This window comes from Eptatretus burgeri, chromosome 3 (assembly GCF_056783735.1).
Source record: "Eptatretus burgeri isolate ZD-2024b chromosome 3, Ebu_testis_v1, whole genome shotgun sequence".
In the NCBI taxonomy this organism is placed as follows: Eukaryota; Metazoa; Chordata; class Myxini; order Myxiniformes; family Myxinidae; genus Eptatretus; species Eptatretus burgeri.
Window position 1 is genome coordinate 95,970,032 of NC_140963.1, and position 17,444 is coordinate 95,987,475.

Consider the following 17,444-nt stretch of genomic DNA (forward strand, 5'->3'; position numbering starts at 1 on the left):
AATCCCTTCTTGAGTGGCAACAACAGGTTCTCCGGCCCTTACTCGGGCAGTTCTCCGCAGACGACGTCTTCAACCTGGACGAGACTGGACTCTTCTGGCAGCTGCTTCCGAACAAGACCATGGCTTTCAGGGGAGAGCGGTGTACTGGAGGAAAGAAAAGCAAGCAAAGGATCACTCTTCTGGTTGGGGCAAACATGAGCGGCAGCGAGAAGTTCCCTCTTCTGGTGATTGGCAATTCCAAGAAACCCCCATGCCTTCAAGAACAAAGAGATCCCGGTCAATTACAAGGCGAACTCGAAGGCGTGGATGACGGCGGAGCTTTTCGAGGAGATGTTGCATGCGTGGGACGGACGACTCGGCCAGCAGGGACGTAGAGTGCTGGTCTGTCTCGATAACTTCTCTGGCCACCCTCCCGAGCTCGAGCTGAACAACATCCAACTGGTCTTCTTCCCACCCAACACGACAGCCAATTCGCAACCAATGGATCAGGGAATCATAGAGAACCTCAAGCGCCACAACAAGAAGCCCCTGCGATGCCGCCGGCTTGAGGCCATAGACGAGGGAAAGGAGCTCAAGTTCACGTTGCTCGACGCTCTACACGTCGCCCGGCGTGCTTGGGAGCCGGCCGGCAAGTCGACGATCAGGAACTGTTTCGCGCGCGTCAAGTTCATCGAAGAGGAGATCCAAACTGAGCCACAGGATGCGGAGCTGCCCGACATCTGGGAAGCTCTGCCTGCCGAGGAAAAGATGCACGAGAACGAGGAGATCGAGCTGTCTGACTTTCTCGAAGCCGACGAGCGCCTCGCGACTGGCGGGTATTTCACGCTGGAGGAGATTGCGGAGGAGATTCTGTGCAGTGAGGAGCCGGTGGAAAGCGAAGATGACGAGGTAACTGTCGAGGAAGAAATCGTTCCGTTCGAGGAAGCCCAGCGCGCTTGTAGCACCGTCCGGAAGTTCATGCAGCAGAGAAGCTGGAAGCCCGGTGTGATGCAAGCGTGCGATCGGCTAGACAACGAGATGCACGAGATCCGCCGAAAGAAGATGCGCCAGCCGACGATTCTTGAAAGCTTTGTGTGTCGTGAATTTCTCGCCATGCCATATGTTAGTGTGTGAACTCTGTTAGTGTGTGTATGTTCTCCGTTCTCTTAGCTTATACAACAGTCGTGCCTTTTACTTGCTGGAATAAATTTTGTCTAAAGATTAACTACAGATGGGTAACTTGAGAAAATAAGGCCGTTTTTACAAAATCTCGTTACTATGCCACTCTCGCTACTATGCCACTTTTGCTCGGTCCCGACGGGTGGCATAGTAAGGAGCTTTGACTGTAGTTGGTTCACGGACCCGCTGAAGCCCATTCATGGAGCCCTGAGGGGTCCATGGACCACAGGTCGGTCTTTATGTACCATCCTATGTACCATCCACCCCAGGAAAAAACAACAACAACAAAAAATACTCCTCCCTTCCCCCCTGGATTTATGCCCGTGTGTTGCATCCTGATACGTTCAGTGTATGAGTTCGAGTTATTTCACAGGCCTCAACTTTGTACACCAAAAATAAGTAAAATGAGAAAAAGGATCTTTCATATAACACTGAGTAATAATTGTTGTTCTTGCTGTGGTTGTTCTTTGTCTGCTCCTGATGTGTCCATCATATTTTATTCTAACAAGTTCCTGCTGCCATAGAACAAATAAAATTGGAACCAACATTAAGCTCCAAGTCCAACTGAAGGAATTTTTCCGAATAAGGAGACACCATGTTTACTACTTTGAATTACTTTTTTAAGTAAATCGATTATATATATATATATATATATATATATATATATATATATATATATATATATATATATATATATATATATATATATATATATATATATATATATATAATTTATTTAATTATTTATATATTACATGCACACAAATTTATTATATCATTTTTAAAATTGGAGGGGTGGGGAGTGGGGTGGGTGGAGTGGAAGGGAATAGTAACAGCAGTGGTGCCTGCAGTGCAAGTCCTTCTTCCCCACTCCAAGCTTTTTTGTCGTCCCCCAAAGCTGTTCTGCTCGGTGAGTTACTGCATTTTAAAACCCTCTGGAGAAACTTTGTGAAACTGTGAGTGTCATATTCTGTAAAGGTTTACAAATGTTCGTAAACTGCAACCTACCTTTGACATAACTCACGATAAGTCCCACAATTATGGTTGTAATTGTTCCAACAGGTCCATAATAGAGGTAGGAAATTCCATATAAGGTTTCAGATATTCTTGTTCTGAAGAAGAAAACCAACATAAGGTATTGATCTTTGTTTTAACCCAAATCATTGCAAATTTTCTTTCAGAAAACAAAGATATGTGGAAACTCGAAAAGTTATTCTACTCTTCCAGCACCAATACACATGCCATGCCATGCCACGCCGATCACTACGAAACACTGAATAAAGAATGAAGAGGGAGGCTGGCAATATGTGGCAGATAAGCAGTAACCATTTGGGTTGTTTTTATGGAGGGAGTTGGATGGGAATACAAGGCACAGATGAGGACTGAAGGAAAATCCAAGAAGTTCTTTATTGTTCTCGACAACCTAGAACAGGGGTCGGCAACCTTTCAGAAGTGGCGTGCCAAGAGTTAACTTATTACCTCTTATTTACAGATCTGCGTGCCATTGGTGCATTTTTAACATCAATAAAAGTTCTTACATTTTATCAGCTTCATTAATAAATAAATTAAAAGGCAGATCTTACCATTTCATCATGAGTGTGATCGTTGCCCTTGCTTCCCCTTGCTTTCCCTCGCTGAGTTATCCTGACTTCACATGTGAAAATATATTTTCACAGAGGTATGTAGATCCAAATGAGAACAGTGAAAATTCCACTTCTTTAAACAATAAATTACAGGCAACGACTTTCAACAGGTCAGGATAGAGATGCCGTGATCTCTCTTGTCTCAAGTGTGTGCTGTAGATCCCTAAACTTCGAGGCCAATAAGTCTGAGTGTTGTAAGTAAATGAGCTGCATTTCCAAATCCTCAACACCCATCCAGTGAAACACCATCAAATCCATGTCGCAGGTATCAAAGTTGTCTGGTTTAATTACAATGGAAAACATTGGGCCAAAACATTGGAAATCTTTAAACTTGACAGAAAATTCTGTTCTTGCCTGTGCATAAGTTCTTACATGTACATTCCAATCTCGGCAACACTGTTACCGATGGTGTGATTTGTCAATATTTCTTTAAGATGTTGGAAATGGCAGAACGTCGAGGTGTCAGTGTCCTGAGAAAAAAATGGTAGGTTTCGCAGGAAATACCTTCAATGTTTCAAAAAAGACCCATCACACTTTGGCCTGCACACTGCAGACGAAGGTCGAGTTTGTTTAGATGAGCGGTGATGTCAGTAAGACGCAGTGGTGTTGTGATCAGTGGCACTTATCATGAGAATTCCTGTGAATCGAGATTGGCTGGCCCCGCCAAAAGTAATCTACACTCATCAGTGTATGTGTGTGTGTGTGCGTGTGCGAGTGTGTGTCTCCTCCATAATCCAAACCATGAAACTTTGCATGCACACTAAGAAAACTCCAAGAGAGTGCAAGAGTGAAAATTGGGTGTTTGGGTTAATTAAAACACCCCCTTTGAAGATAATTAACGGCCTTATTTAATTATATCCTTCCTCAGGTGCATAGTTGGATACCTTGCTCTCAATGGGACACAAGGTGTCCTTGTTTACCTCACTGGGGACTTAATTTGCCACTTTGTTCGGCCTGCTCAACAATGTCTTGAGTTGAAACAGCCTGCAATGGTTTATTAACAATAAAGTGCTCAACATGTTTTTTTTTTTTCCACTTTCCTCAGTGCTATCATTGAATGCCTGATCTACATGCCTAAGAATCGCTGAATATATCACTTTTATATGTCCTATAGTTTTCATATTAGGAACTTGGAGCGATTTCATGCATTATGATCCAATTTTCCATGATGTACTCTCATGGACTAATTAAAGTATAAAATGGAAGTATAATTTGAGTTTCCAGGATCAGATTACATGGATCAAAACTCTCGAGTGAAATATAAAAATGTTCAGAAATCAGCGATGTTTAGGTTTTTTTGCCATTACCAATCAGCTTGCTGTTACTTGCCAAGCCAGCCGTTCCTTATCAACCGTTTAATTGGAGTGCTTGCTTGAGTGCTTAAGCCACTTCCCAAGCACCCTACAGTCTTGCGGTGCAGTTCGTGTCCCGATCGGGATGCACAGTTGGTAGTTGCTACAAGGTAAAGGTACAAATGGGTAGATTTGGATCTGTACAAAGGACTCTCCGTAAATGTGTGTGCATGCCTGTATGTTTGGTTACAGGTGCCGTGGTGACAAAGTTTCATCCCATAATCTTATGATGATGGGTGGTGGAGGTATAAATTTTAATCTCAGCAGTTTACAAGCGATCACATTTCCCTTTGTCCTCGTGACTGTTTCTAAAGGAATTGGATATTTTATATGACTTTGTTGTGCTTTACAAAGGTTATATGATTTCTCTTTGTGAGTTTCGAAGCAAATTATATTTGAGAACACCCAATTTCCAAGCCATTTGTCGAATTAACATATTTTCTGAATTACCAAGCCTAATTTTAAGATCCTCGTGGAGGATCTCGAAGTCTGACTCACGTTGTTGTTCTTGTGGACTTTTTTGTTTCACAGCCCACAGTTTTCATCGAATCTTCCTGAAACTTGGCGTATATATGTATAGTAAAAATACCCTGCACAGACAGTAACGATCTCCGATTTTGAAAATTCCTCCTAGAAAAAAAAGTTATGACGTCAAAATATCTCCGCTAATGGAAATCGCCGAAAAAATTGACTACGAAACTAAACAAGCTTTTTAAATTCTGTTTGCGGGAATCGAACAGGGCATTAGCAGAGATTAATTACCGCACATATGATACATCACTATGACGTCATATCAATTTTTATGAAGTCATTCCTATTTTTTGTTTCATTTGTTTCACAGCCTACAGTTTTCATCGAAACTTCCTGAAACTTGGCAGATATATGCAAAAATACCCTGCGCAGACAGCAAACATCTCCGATTTTGAAAATTCCTCCTAGAAAAAAAGTTATGATGTCAAAATATCTCCGCTAATGGAAATCGCTTAAAAAATTATCTCAAACTCGGCAAGCTTTTTGAATTCTGTTTGCGGGAATCAAACAGCGCATTCGCAAAGATGAATTACCGCACAGATGATACATCACTATGATGTCATATCAATTTTTATGACGTCATTCCTATTTTTTGACATTTTTTGTTTCACAACCAGAGTTTTCATCGGATCATCATGAAACTTACCATGTATATGCAGAAAGCCCATGCGCAGGCAGTGACAATCTCCAATTTTGGAAATTCTTCTGAGAAAAAAAGTTGACGTCATAATATCGCCAGTAATGGAAATCGCCTATACCATTATCTCCGAAACTAGGCAAGCTGTTTGAATTTTGTTTGCGGGAATCAAGCCGGGCATTAGCACAGATAATTTATGGCAAAGCTGATGCATCACAATGACGTTATATTCGTTTTTATGACGTCATCATTAAGGGGACGAGGATCTAAGCTCATTCGAGCTTGTTTTTCCACACGCAGCTGTTTGTAAATATTAATGTTTACACGTCTCCCTGAAATGTCTCGATTAATGCAATGTTCTATTTGTGAATTAATTTGTTGAAATTCCCCCAAAACAAGGGCGAAATCCACTTGAGGTTTTTGGGTTGTATACAGTACAGACTGTCATCGGTAATCACACTGCCTCCAATCTGACATTTCCGGAAAATTGCTGATATCGGCCAAGCACATATGAATGTATATGTATAAATATATATATATATATATATATATATATATATATATATATATATATATATATATATATATATATATATATATATATTATAGTTGAAAGTGTGTCTGTCTGTGTGTGTGTTTCTCTGTGACCTATGCATGCGAAAAGTACTGGACTGATCCTCACCAAACTTCACATGCTGACAGAACATGTACCCGGGAGTGTCCCGATGTAAAAGAATTGTACTTCCGACTTCCGGTTTCCGAATTATGACGTCATCACCTGATTTCGTAACGTTAATTTTTCAAGTTCAACCGATTGACATGGGGCCAACGCCATTTGCAATAGAATGAAAAAATAATGCTACAGTCAATTGAAGACAATGACTTCCGACTTCCCGGTTTCCGAATTATGACGTCATCACCTGATTGCGTAACGTTAATTTTTCAAGTTCAGCCGATTGACATGGGGCCAATGCCATTTGCAATAGAATGAAAAAATAGTGCTACAGTTAATTCCGAATTCCCGTTTCCAAATTATGACTGATGCATTCGACACACTTATCATAGGCCCTATTCACATCAACAAATGCCTCTTTTAATGCATGATTAACACAAGTCATATTTTATTGTACATACAGGTGGTCGTCGACTTATGACCACGATCGGTTCCGACCGACCAAAACCTAAGTCGATTTGGTCGTAAGTCGACCAACCTTTATTTAGTGTGTAGGCCTATGCAAAAATTACCGCATGTATATTATACAGTATCCAGTACACACCAGATATGTTCAATGAGGCTCTGATATACATTGAAGATTTGGTATTGTACATGAGCGGGAAAGATTTAACTAAGTGGGGACTTCCCTCATCTCATAGGTCTGAAAGTGCAACCATCAGTAGAGAATGGTTCCGTGAAACAAACTACAACACAGATACTCTCGCAAAGTTTGTTTCTGACAATGAGCCGCTTCTGGTACAGGATCAGAGTAATGCATATCAACTGATTTCTGAAGCGGTTCAAGAGGTGTGATATTTTTCTTGGATGCCCCGGGTGGTACTGGCAAAACATTTGTCCTCAACCTTTTGCTTGCTAAGATGAGGAGCCAGAAAAAGATCGCATTAGCCGTTGCTTCATCCGGTATAGCCGCAACACTACTTTCAGGTGGCCGCACAGCGCATTCTGCTTTCAAATTTCCTCTCGACTTAGCTACAATGGAATATCCGGTTTGTGGCATTGGCAAACAAACTGAAGCAGCAAAAGTGCTGAAGAATTGCGACCTCATAGTTTGGGATGAAGGTACGATGTCTCCTAAGGATGCATTCGAAGCATTAGATAGAACTATGTGAGATTTAAGAGGAGTAGACCTGCCTATAGGTGGAGTTACGCTGGTTATTTCTGGCGATTTCAGACAAACTTTACCTGTAGTACCCCGTGGCACTCCAGCTGATGAAATGAAAGCCAGTATAAAATCTTCATACCTCTGGACATTTGTACAAACTATCCATCTAACAACAAATATGAGGGTCAAATTATATGGTGATTTAGATGCTGGCAATTTCACACAATTACTTCTCAAACTTGGAAATGGTGAAATCCCGAACACAAATGATGTAATATCTATTCCCGATGACTGTGGTACAATAGTTTCATCTATGGAAGAATTAGAGGCTCATGTGTATCCCAATTTAGCGACTAATTACAAAAACATACAGTGGCTCTGTGAAAGAACAATCCTGGCTCCACTGAATGAAACAGTCCGTGTAATAAACCATCAGTTATTACAAGTAGTTCCAGGCGAACAACATAGTCACAAGTCTATTGACACCACACTGGATACTGCAATAGAATGAAAGCCACACATTATCTGAGCAAGCCATACATTATCCCACAGAATTTCTAAACTCATTGGAATTGCCAGGATTGCCTCCGTACAATCTGTCGTTAAAAGTTGGATGCCCTATTTTGTTATTACATAATCTAGATGCACCAAAACTTTGCAATGGAACTAAACTGATTGTGAAAAGACGACTACCACATGTAATTGAGGCCACTATCATGACAGGATGTGCGAAAGGAGATGATGTATTCATTCCATGAATTCCACTCATTCCATTAAATTCAACGATTGAATTTAAGAGACTACAATTTCCTGTATGCCTGTGCTTTGTGATGTCTATCAATAAGGCACAAGGACAGTCATTGAAAGTAGCAGGGCTGGGATTATCCACTCCTTGCTTTTGCCATGGTCAGCTATATGTGGGATGCTCCAGAGTGGGATCATCGGAGGCTTTATACATATTGGCCCCAGAGGGGAAGACATCAAATATTGTTTATCCTCGAGCACTCCACTAAAATTATTGAGCTACTTCAGTTCTTTCATAAACGGGAATAGGATGTGCGATGAAGGAAATACATGTTGCTGGTGAAAAATAAAAATGGTGGTGGTGGTGGTTTGTATATATACATATTACAGATATAAATAGAATATTACAGATATAAATATTATACACATACGTATGGCGTATGTGTATAATATTTTATAATTAAAGGGCTATGGGCTATGTAGATATTTTATAGAATGGTTATGGGCGTAGGTACGTTGTAACTTCGTATACATAATATAACATAATTTTTTATCAGGATAACAGACGTAAATAAATCAAATACGCTGGGCCAGGCTGGGTTATGCCCAAGGTATAAATTAAGTCGCAAATGATGACATGAAACCAGCCTCACATTGTTGAGGCATTATGGTTTTTTATCTGATGCGGCAATACATTTTTGAACTTGAGTCTTCTGCATATAAAACATGGCGGGGAAAAAAATAATATTATAGTGGTGATGAAAAAAAATAATAATGATGGCAGCCTCTACAATTTTACAATTAACTGTGACATATACTCCTTCAGACCCGCCGTCATCCACGGTATTCCTGTGTGGAGCACTGGTATCCCTGCTCGTATATATATATATATATATATATATATATATATATATATATATATATATATATATATATATATATATATATATATATATATATATATATATATATATATATATATACATACATATATATATATGTTGTTCATAAAGCTTAAATTTTCTCTGTGTCCCATCCTCGCTCAGCACCCCCAAATACAGTGCAGCACCCTCCCACACATATCTATCTCTCTGTCTCTGGACGTGTCCGGGTGGTGATTATATTTGAGCGATGTTCATCTCTGGGTGGTGTTTGTGTCTCGATGGTGTTCGTAGTATGATCGGTATGAAATGTATTTCAGACATTATTTTGTTTCCATCTTCAATGCTATTTTACGCAGAATCATTTTGATGAGACAGTATGAATCGTAATTAATGCACAACTGCATGTCTGCCTTCCTTTGTCCCACCCCTCCTCACTTTCCCTCCCTGCTCGCACTCACACCCCTCCTTGATCTTTTCACCTCCTCACTCTCCAAACAAACACTCTCTCTCTCTCTCTCTATATATATATATATATATATATATATATATATATATATATATATATATATATATATATATATATATATATATATATATATATATATATATCTCTCTCTCTCTTTCTCTCTCTCTCTCTCTCTCTCTCTCTCTCTCTCTCTCTCTCTCTCTCTCTCTCTGTGTCTCTGTGTCTCTGTGTCTCTGTGTCTATCTGTCTGTCTGTCTGTCTGTCTGTCTGTCTGTCTGTCTATCTGTCTCTCTCTCTCTCTCTCTCTCTCTCTCTCTGTGTGTTCGCTATGTGCTCTTACTCTCCCTCTCCCCCTCTTTTTTCTCCCACCCCTCTTTTTCTCAGCCTCCCTCCCCCTTTAGTTTTCCCATCAGCAAAGTGATGGGTGGTATTTGCTGGTGTAGTAAATAAACCAATTGAATCGTTTTTCCTTCCTCATCAAAGTGCTTCCATCGGGTAGCATAGCTCAACCTCTAAATTATGCTACCCGATGGAAGCTCATATTTTTAGCTCCGCCACCGAAGGTGAAGGAGGATTTGTTTTCACCCCTTTCTGTCGGTTTGTCTGTCTGTTTTTGTGCAGGATATCGCAAAAAGTTGTGAACGGATTCAAATGAAATTTTGTGGACAGGTTCGGTGTGTGACAAGGATTAACTGATTAGATTTTGGTGAAGATCTGAATGCGGATCAGACTCCTAGAACTTTTTAAGTGATTCTTCACCATTGAGAGATTGGGCTCAAAAACGATATGTAGCACGATATTTCAAAAAGTTGTGGATGGATTCGGACAAACTTGGTGAACATTGGTAATAGGCCAGATATATTCTCGTGGATCAGGCATTATAGGGCAGAGGAATTCACTCGACCAAGTGCCCCACCAGTTTTATTTTAGAGATTTTTTTTGTATACCTTGTCGAGGCTCGTGTGAGAGCGAACACACAACGCACAGCAAGGGGGGCATGAGACAAGAGGGGAGGGAGTGGGAAGGACAAAACAGTGGGGAACAGAGACATGAGGAGATCTGTGGAAGGGAGAGGGATGGGACGGGGAACATGGGGTATAGAAGATGGACATTAGAGGGACTTTCAGGAAGGGAAGCAGGGAATTTGAAGGAGGTGGGCTTGGGTGGATTATCGGGGGTAGAAAAGATCGAGGATTTGAATGGGGGATAAGAGGTGGTGGTGAACAGCTGTTTTGAAGGCCAGGTGGGAAGAATGGGAATGAATAGAGTGAGGGAGTTTGTTCCAAAGGCGGGGAAAAAGAGGAATGAAAGAGTGAAGGTGAGCAGTGATTCGTGATTTTGGTAGTTTTACCAGAAGGGGGTTGTTGGCAGACCTTGAGCACCCTGTGGAAATGTGGTGGGGACAAATCGCAGAGAGAGAGCAGGGGGGCGAGGCTGGAGAGGAGACGGTAGAAGACAGAAAGACCACCGACCAACCTGCGGTGATTGAGTGAGAGGCCCAAAGACTCAGCCTCATTGCGGGAGATGCCAATGATCCGAAATCTTAAATTAGATTGAAATCTAATCTTAAATTAGATTGACAGAGTAGTTGAGCAGTTTTCAATCAGGTGTTTTTTTTAACTTAGTTTCTTCCCCGTTAATTTGACTTTAATTGCGTGGCTGCTTAAAATAATTTTGCATGCCACTCAGTGCTGGCTACAGGCTATAATCAGCAGGGGGGGCATTCATTTTACCAAAGGGAGCACTTTATTTTTCAACACCCCTATTTATAGCAAGCAAATGCTCACCTATACAATAAACAACACAGTGAAAGTGCTTTGAAAAATGCTACAAGTATAGGGTTAGTATAGGCTACTACAATTATGCACCAACAACAAATAAAATTATAGCATTATATCCAGAGACCCTGACAGAGAGCAACAACAGCAACAAATTAGGCTAATGCATTTTCTAGTGCATAATTATCAATTAAAATATAAGAGACCGACGTGTATGTTTTATTTATTTATTTATTTCACTGGGGGGGGGCACAAAGTCTAATCTGGGTGGGCATTGCCCCCCAATGCCCCCCGTGGGGCCGACTCTCATGCCACTCATGGCACATGTGCCAGACGTTGCTGACCCTTGACCTATAACGTTAAAAGGAATAGTGGTTTACCATATGTAAAATAATAAACTAAGTGTGTGCTGTGACATATCATCTGTCCGTAGTATTTATTATTCGAAGTGACAAGTGACATCCACAGTGAAGTAAATCCTGACTGTATTTTGGGGGCAGCCTAAAATTAAAATGCGTGATTAAATTTATATCTTACAATATCGAAAGGAGAGCTAACTTAGTTAATGTTAATATCAAAAGCTTACCAGAAAACATCCTGGATTAATATTAATCCACATTGACAACGACAGTCGATGAGTAATGTGATATCACTAAGACCAAGCAGAACTTCTCCCTCCACCCCATACCCCCTTTCCTCATCAAACAGTGTTTATATTCCAGATTTCCATTCATATTAGTATTGACCAATTTTGATGCAAAAAAGTGGAAATGCACCAATTGGTGAAGTGTTACAGATCTTATTTCATGTAAAACAAGGAGAAGAAGACATAAAATGCCATAGCCCCCTTGGTTTTAGTAATTTTAGGAGGCCCATTTCTTGTCAGAGCCTCTCTCTCTCTCTCTCTCTCTCTCAATACTGACTCACTGATTCCACAGATTACTGGATCCTGGACCAGACTGTCTTGCAAATCTCCAATTTTAATAATATTTAGGGACATTTTAAAGTAACAAAATGGCTGCCAGTCGGCCATCTTGGATCTGATCTAAAAAAAAATGACGAGTGCATGTAAGCCATCATTTCTTATCTGTGTGCCAAGTTTGAACAAGATTGATAAATGCATGTCTGAGACATGATTGGCGGTGTTCAACAATGTTCAACATCTGTTTTTTACAACTAAAATGGCCGCCAGTCGGCCATATTTGATCGAATCATGAAACAAACTGATATGCATATGTATACCATCATGTGTTGTCTTTGTGTGCAGTTTGAACAAAATTGGTCCATACATGTCTGAGATATAGCTGTGGACGGACACACGGGCAGACAGCCGAGACCCAATCCATAAGCCCCCGTTTTGGACTTGGTGCTATGCTGATGCAAGAGGGACATTCCATAACATATCCCAGCAGGGATCTATCTGATAAAGAAACCAGGTATGCACAGATAGAGGAGATATAAAAGGCAGTTCCCTTTGATTTTGAAAAGTTTAATCTGCACACTTATGGAAAACAGGTGAATGTGCAGTCTGATCATTAACTGCTGGAGATCATTGCTACAAACCCTGCTATCTCCACAGAGTACCAAACAGATTGCAGAAAATGCTTGTGTAAACTTATGACGATGAGATCCACTATCAGCCAGGAAGAGACATGCAACTGGTTGATATGCTTAGCGAAGCTTATCTCAAGGAAACAAGAGTTGACAGCAAAAAGAACTTTGAGACAGTAAACATGGCAAGACATATCCCAATCTCTGTCATTGATGAAGGAGATTGAAGATGTTGAGATGGGACAATGTAGCAACTCTATTGTGCGATTCAGACAGGATGGGAAGAGAAACGATGTGAGGTTGAACTAGTCCTTATATCATACTTCCATTTCGAGATGAACTGAGCACTCAAGGAGACCTCAAATTCAGGGGAGAAAGAGTTTTGATTCCCAAATTAAAAAGGAAGGACATGGTGAAACGAGTTGACTCATCTCATCTGGGAGTGAATAGATGCACACGAAGAGCCAGATAATGTATTTTCTTCACTGGCCTGGAATGCACTCTGAGATTAAGGACTTTGTGCAGAAGTGAGACCTGCACGTCCAGAGAGAGGGACCAGCCAAAGGAAATGCTTCACCCCATGACATCCCATTGCAACCATTAGCAAAAGTCGGTGCAGACCTTTTACACTGAGATGGAAAAATGTATCTAGTGACAGTGGACTACTATGCAAACTTCTGGGAGATAGACTTCCTCGAAAACACCCACATCATCTACTGTCATTCGCAAACTTAAAGCGAATTCGTGAGATATGGAATCTCAGATATGCTGACCACAGATACCAGGCCAGTTCACAAATGAAGAGTTTGTGAGGTTCTCTTAGAAATGGCAGTTCGATCACTACACATCATCACCTAATTTTCCTCAGAGAAATGGAAAAGTAGGTTACTCCCTTGGGCTGTGTCAATTACGGTGGCTTTACGTACGCATGTGGTTTTGTGGAGAAACACGAAAACCTTAAGCTTTTATAAAACAAACGGGTAAATTCCCGAACCAAATAGATAAAAAGAACCAAGGTATGGTGATCGCGACGGAAGGGACAATGGCGGGAAGAGATGGGGAAGAAAAGGGGTGGGGGGCTGGGACATGGAATCGAAAATAAATAATTATATACAATAAGAAATAAAACTGATGGCACCACACACAGGATTCAATCAGATGGGGATGGTGAACGTGAGCTGGGTAGCTTATCACTGGCGTTGGGGGCGGGGGGGGGGGTGTCACTCAAGCAGCCCTGAACAGGCAGAACGAGAAGGAAATGAGAAGGTGGTGAGGATAATGAACAGGCAACAGGCAGATCTACAGAGCGAAGGAAGGCTGGACGATTTCCTCTCTCACTGTTCTACGACTCAACACTGCAGTCGTTCTCAGTCACGATACTTCCTCAGACCAGCTCTCAGTCAGACCACTCTCCTCCAACAAACTCTCCTCACTGTTAGCTCTCCTCAGCATTCATTTTCTGACTCTCCTCATGACTGTTCTGACTGTTCTCCTCAGACATTTCTCCCCTCCAAACCGGGCTCTCTTCAGAGTGCTGAACCCACTCGATCCAGGTTCCTCCCCTCTCTCTTTCTGGACAACACTCCACCCCTTGAGGCGTCCACAGCTCCGCCCCCCCACCCTCTCCGCTGTCTGGGAGAGCTCCCATGCCACCCAATCCCACCCAGTGGGACATTAAAAGGGATTATACATACAATTCCTTACCTTCATCCCTGATTAACTATTACCACACACACCACCAACTGTATGGTGCACATTCAAACAAAACAATCCTTAAGCCAACAGCTAACATGTCTCTGCTCATTACATCAAGATTGGCAATCTATTCATACACAGACAATGCTACTCAATGCAGTTCTGTCTGTTCTACAGAAATGTAAACCCCACCCCCAGCCTGCCACAAATGTAAAAAATATGTTTCCTCATGAATGTGAAACTTTAACAAATTGAATGAAATTTTGTGCTTCTGAGTTGGGGTCATAAAATACTCCAGTTGATATGTTAATTTCATTTAAAATTTTTTTTTTTCTGTTTGTGGACTTTATCAATAAAACGTCATGTTTCTCGTCATTGATGTGAAACTTTAGCAGATTTACAGAAATAGTATGGTTTTAAGTTGGGATCAAAAAGACCCCAGTTGGTAAGGTTGTCATAAAATATGTTGGTAGGATTAGGGTTAAACACTTGCCACTTGTCATTAGGTTTTTGGATGTGTTTCTTGGTCATGTTTTCTTGGTTGACAGACATTGGACTGAGTGAATATGGATTTCGGATTTGTTAAATTCATATTGGTCCTGGTGAGAACTTCTTTGAACAAATTGTTATTCTTTGAACAAACAAATTATTAAAGTGGTGATGTAAGAGACAGAGTGTGAGTATACACGAGAGGGCTATATTTGGGAAGCGGGTGGCATCTTGTCATGGTGCATGAGCTTGGAAATAAAGATTGCTCCATGTGGTTGAACCTGAAGTAATCGATATGGCACGTAGATGAGTCATAGATAAGGACAGAAGAGAGTCTCTGAGAGGTTTAATAGGAACACCATCCGACTCCCCCTCCCCAAGCACCAACAACCACCACTGGTACAAGTATCCCGCCACCTCACTGGTGTAGAAAAGCAGTTTCTTGGTATCACTACAGAACCTAGACAAAGTGAAGTGTCAAAGCATCTTCTACATTGAGAGAAGTGAGAGTATTACAACTAGGATGACAGTTTATAGCGAGGCTTATATGGAAAAACCCAGGCGAGACAGCTCAGAGGTGAGTGTGCATACCTCTTCAGTCTACAGGCTATCCTGACAGCCCCCAAACTTCTTATCCCTAATTCAAAGTGCATGGCATGGCACAGGTCTAGCATACTTTACCTTCCTTCATTCCAACATCATGGTGTTTCCTAATCCCACAGGGTCCATGTATGCTGAGCATTAACAATAGACAAATGCATTCTCACCGACATGTCATGAGTGGACATCGCTTCATGATGGTGCATTTTGTGTAATAACGCTAAACACATAAACTGTGCAACAACATCAAAAATGATCAAAAAAATTGCAATTTTATACCACTGAAACATTTTGAGGAAATATTCATACTTCATTTCATTTACCTGTTGATGTCACTATGGTTTGAATATTCATTTTGCTGGACAAAGGTGACAGAGTGGTTGAAATCTGGCAGAAAAGAGCAACCAGATATCTCAGTTTGCAGTGCACCCATCACAGCAGGGCTTGGAGGATAAAAAGAAGCTCCCAAGGAAATCCACAGGCTCAGGCAAAAACCCACAGCTGAACCAGTTAGAACTCCCTATCACAGTCAAAAGTAGAATTTTAGTGCTCTACCGTGGATATTTATCTCAATTGTAGATTCTGTTATATGATGTAGATAACCATATCTAATGATGTACTCAATCAATTTATAAGCCAGTGTTCCAACCTGGTGCTTCAATGTATGACTGTTGCATTCCTATACTCTGACACACTACAATATACAGACTTTTCTACCTTTTTGGTGTCCATAAAGTCCTTGTGCAAATTTGAAAATAACTTTTATGTACACATGATAGAAACAAACTATATGAAAGCATAATTAGTCTCACCCCAAGGGGTTGTGAGACTATTTTAACAGTGTGTGTGTGTGTGTGTGTGTGTGTGTGTGTGTGTGTGTGTGTGTGTGTGTGTATTGCTGTGGCAAGATTTAGTGGTCAGTGGGGTGTACTTGCTGGGTGGTGGACATGTTATATTTAAGGTAAGATATGCATGATTTAATGCATTTACTTGAAAAATGTGTAATGGGAGCTGTAACGATGTGATAATACATTAAATCCTAACTATATGAATGTCAAAGAAGCCTGGTGTTGGCTTAGTGGTGAGGGTGGTGGCTTGGGATCCCAGGGTCCTAAGTTCAAGCCCCATTGGCTGCTGAATTAACACCAGGGGGTTGACTCAGCCTGTCATCCTTCCGAGGTCGGCGAAATGAGTACCAGTGTACTGGTCCCAGTGTATGCCCCGGTTAGAATAGGTGTACCATATCCCTGTGTGTCGTAAGAGGCGACCAGGGTTGGCGTCAGGAAGGGCATCCGGCCATAAAACATTGCCTCAAGAAAAAGCCAACCCCTGCACAGCAGGCTGCAGGAAAAATGGCTGTAAAAACGGTCATTTTTTTTAATTTTTATATGAATGTCAAAGCACGTTACTCATAGGTTAGAAATAAGTTTTGTGTACGCTAAGCATTACCTCGACGTGTTTCGACTTATGAGTAACTTACAAGTAACGTTGGGAGTAACTTACAAGTAACATCAACTCCCCATCCCCAGCGAGTAAAGTCTGATTCGTGATGTTGCATTGACGGGTTGACTGACTGCATGGACATAACTGAGGTTGTGGATCTACTGATGTGGATCTGCTGTTTGGAGAAGTTCTGGGCTGAAAGGATTGAAACATTGATGAAGAACGGTGAAGCTGATGATCCATGCAGTCGGGAAACCATTCAATTGCTTACATGTTAAGGTTAAATGCGCTGTCACACCATGACGATTTGGCCAGCGTATGCCGACTTATGAAAAAATTGTCTAAAACGCTGGCACACGTCGAATACGTGATGGGTAAGTTTTGTATACGTTAAGAGCACGCTGAAAAACACTACCAAACGTTGTAGTATGCTGGCTTTAATCGTTGTACTTTGCGGTTGTCCTCAAATTTTAGCATGCTTGAAATTTTACAACGTATGCCAGCGTACGACTCACATGTTCCGCTACGCTGGCCATAAGTTGTAGGCACGTTATGCGATCGTTGACACACGTCAACACACATTACTTGTAAGTTACTCATAAGTCGAAACACGTCGAGGTAATGATTAGCGTACC

The 17,444-nt window shown here is 41.2% G+C and overlaps 1 protein-coding gene across 1 annotated transcript in view; it reads right to left on the minus strand.

The window, feature by feature from the left end:
- LOC147030495 (sodium/iodide cotransporter-like) overlaps window positions 1-17,444 on the minus strand; it is a 66,286-nt gene that overhangs the window by 32,261 nt on the left and 16,581 nt on the right. The window contains exons 4-5 of the mRNA XM_085874622.1: window positions 15,690-15,886; window positions 2,167-2,270 (exon numbers count right to left, since the gene is read on the minus strand). Coding sequence (XP_085730748.1) covers window positions 2,167-2,270; window positions 15,690-15,886 — 301 coding nt within the window. The remainder of the gene's footprint in view (window positions 1-2,166; window positions 2,271-15,689; window positions 15,887-17,444) is intronic.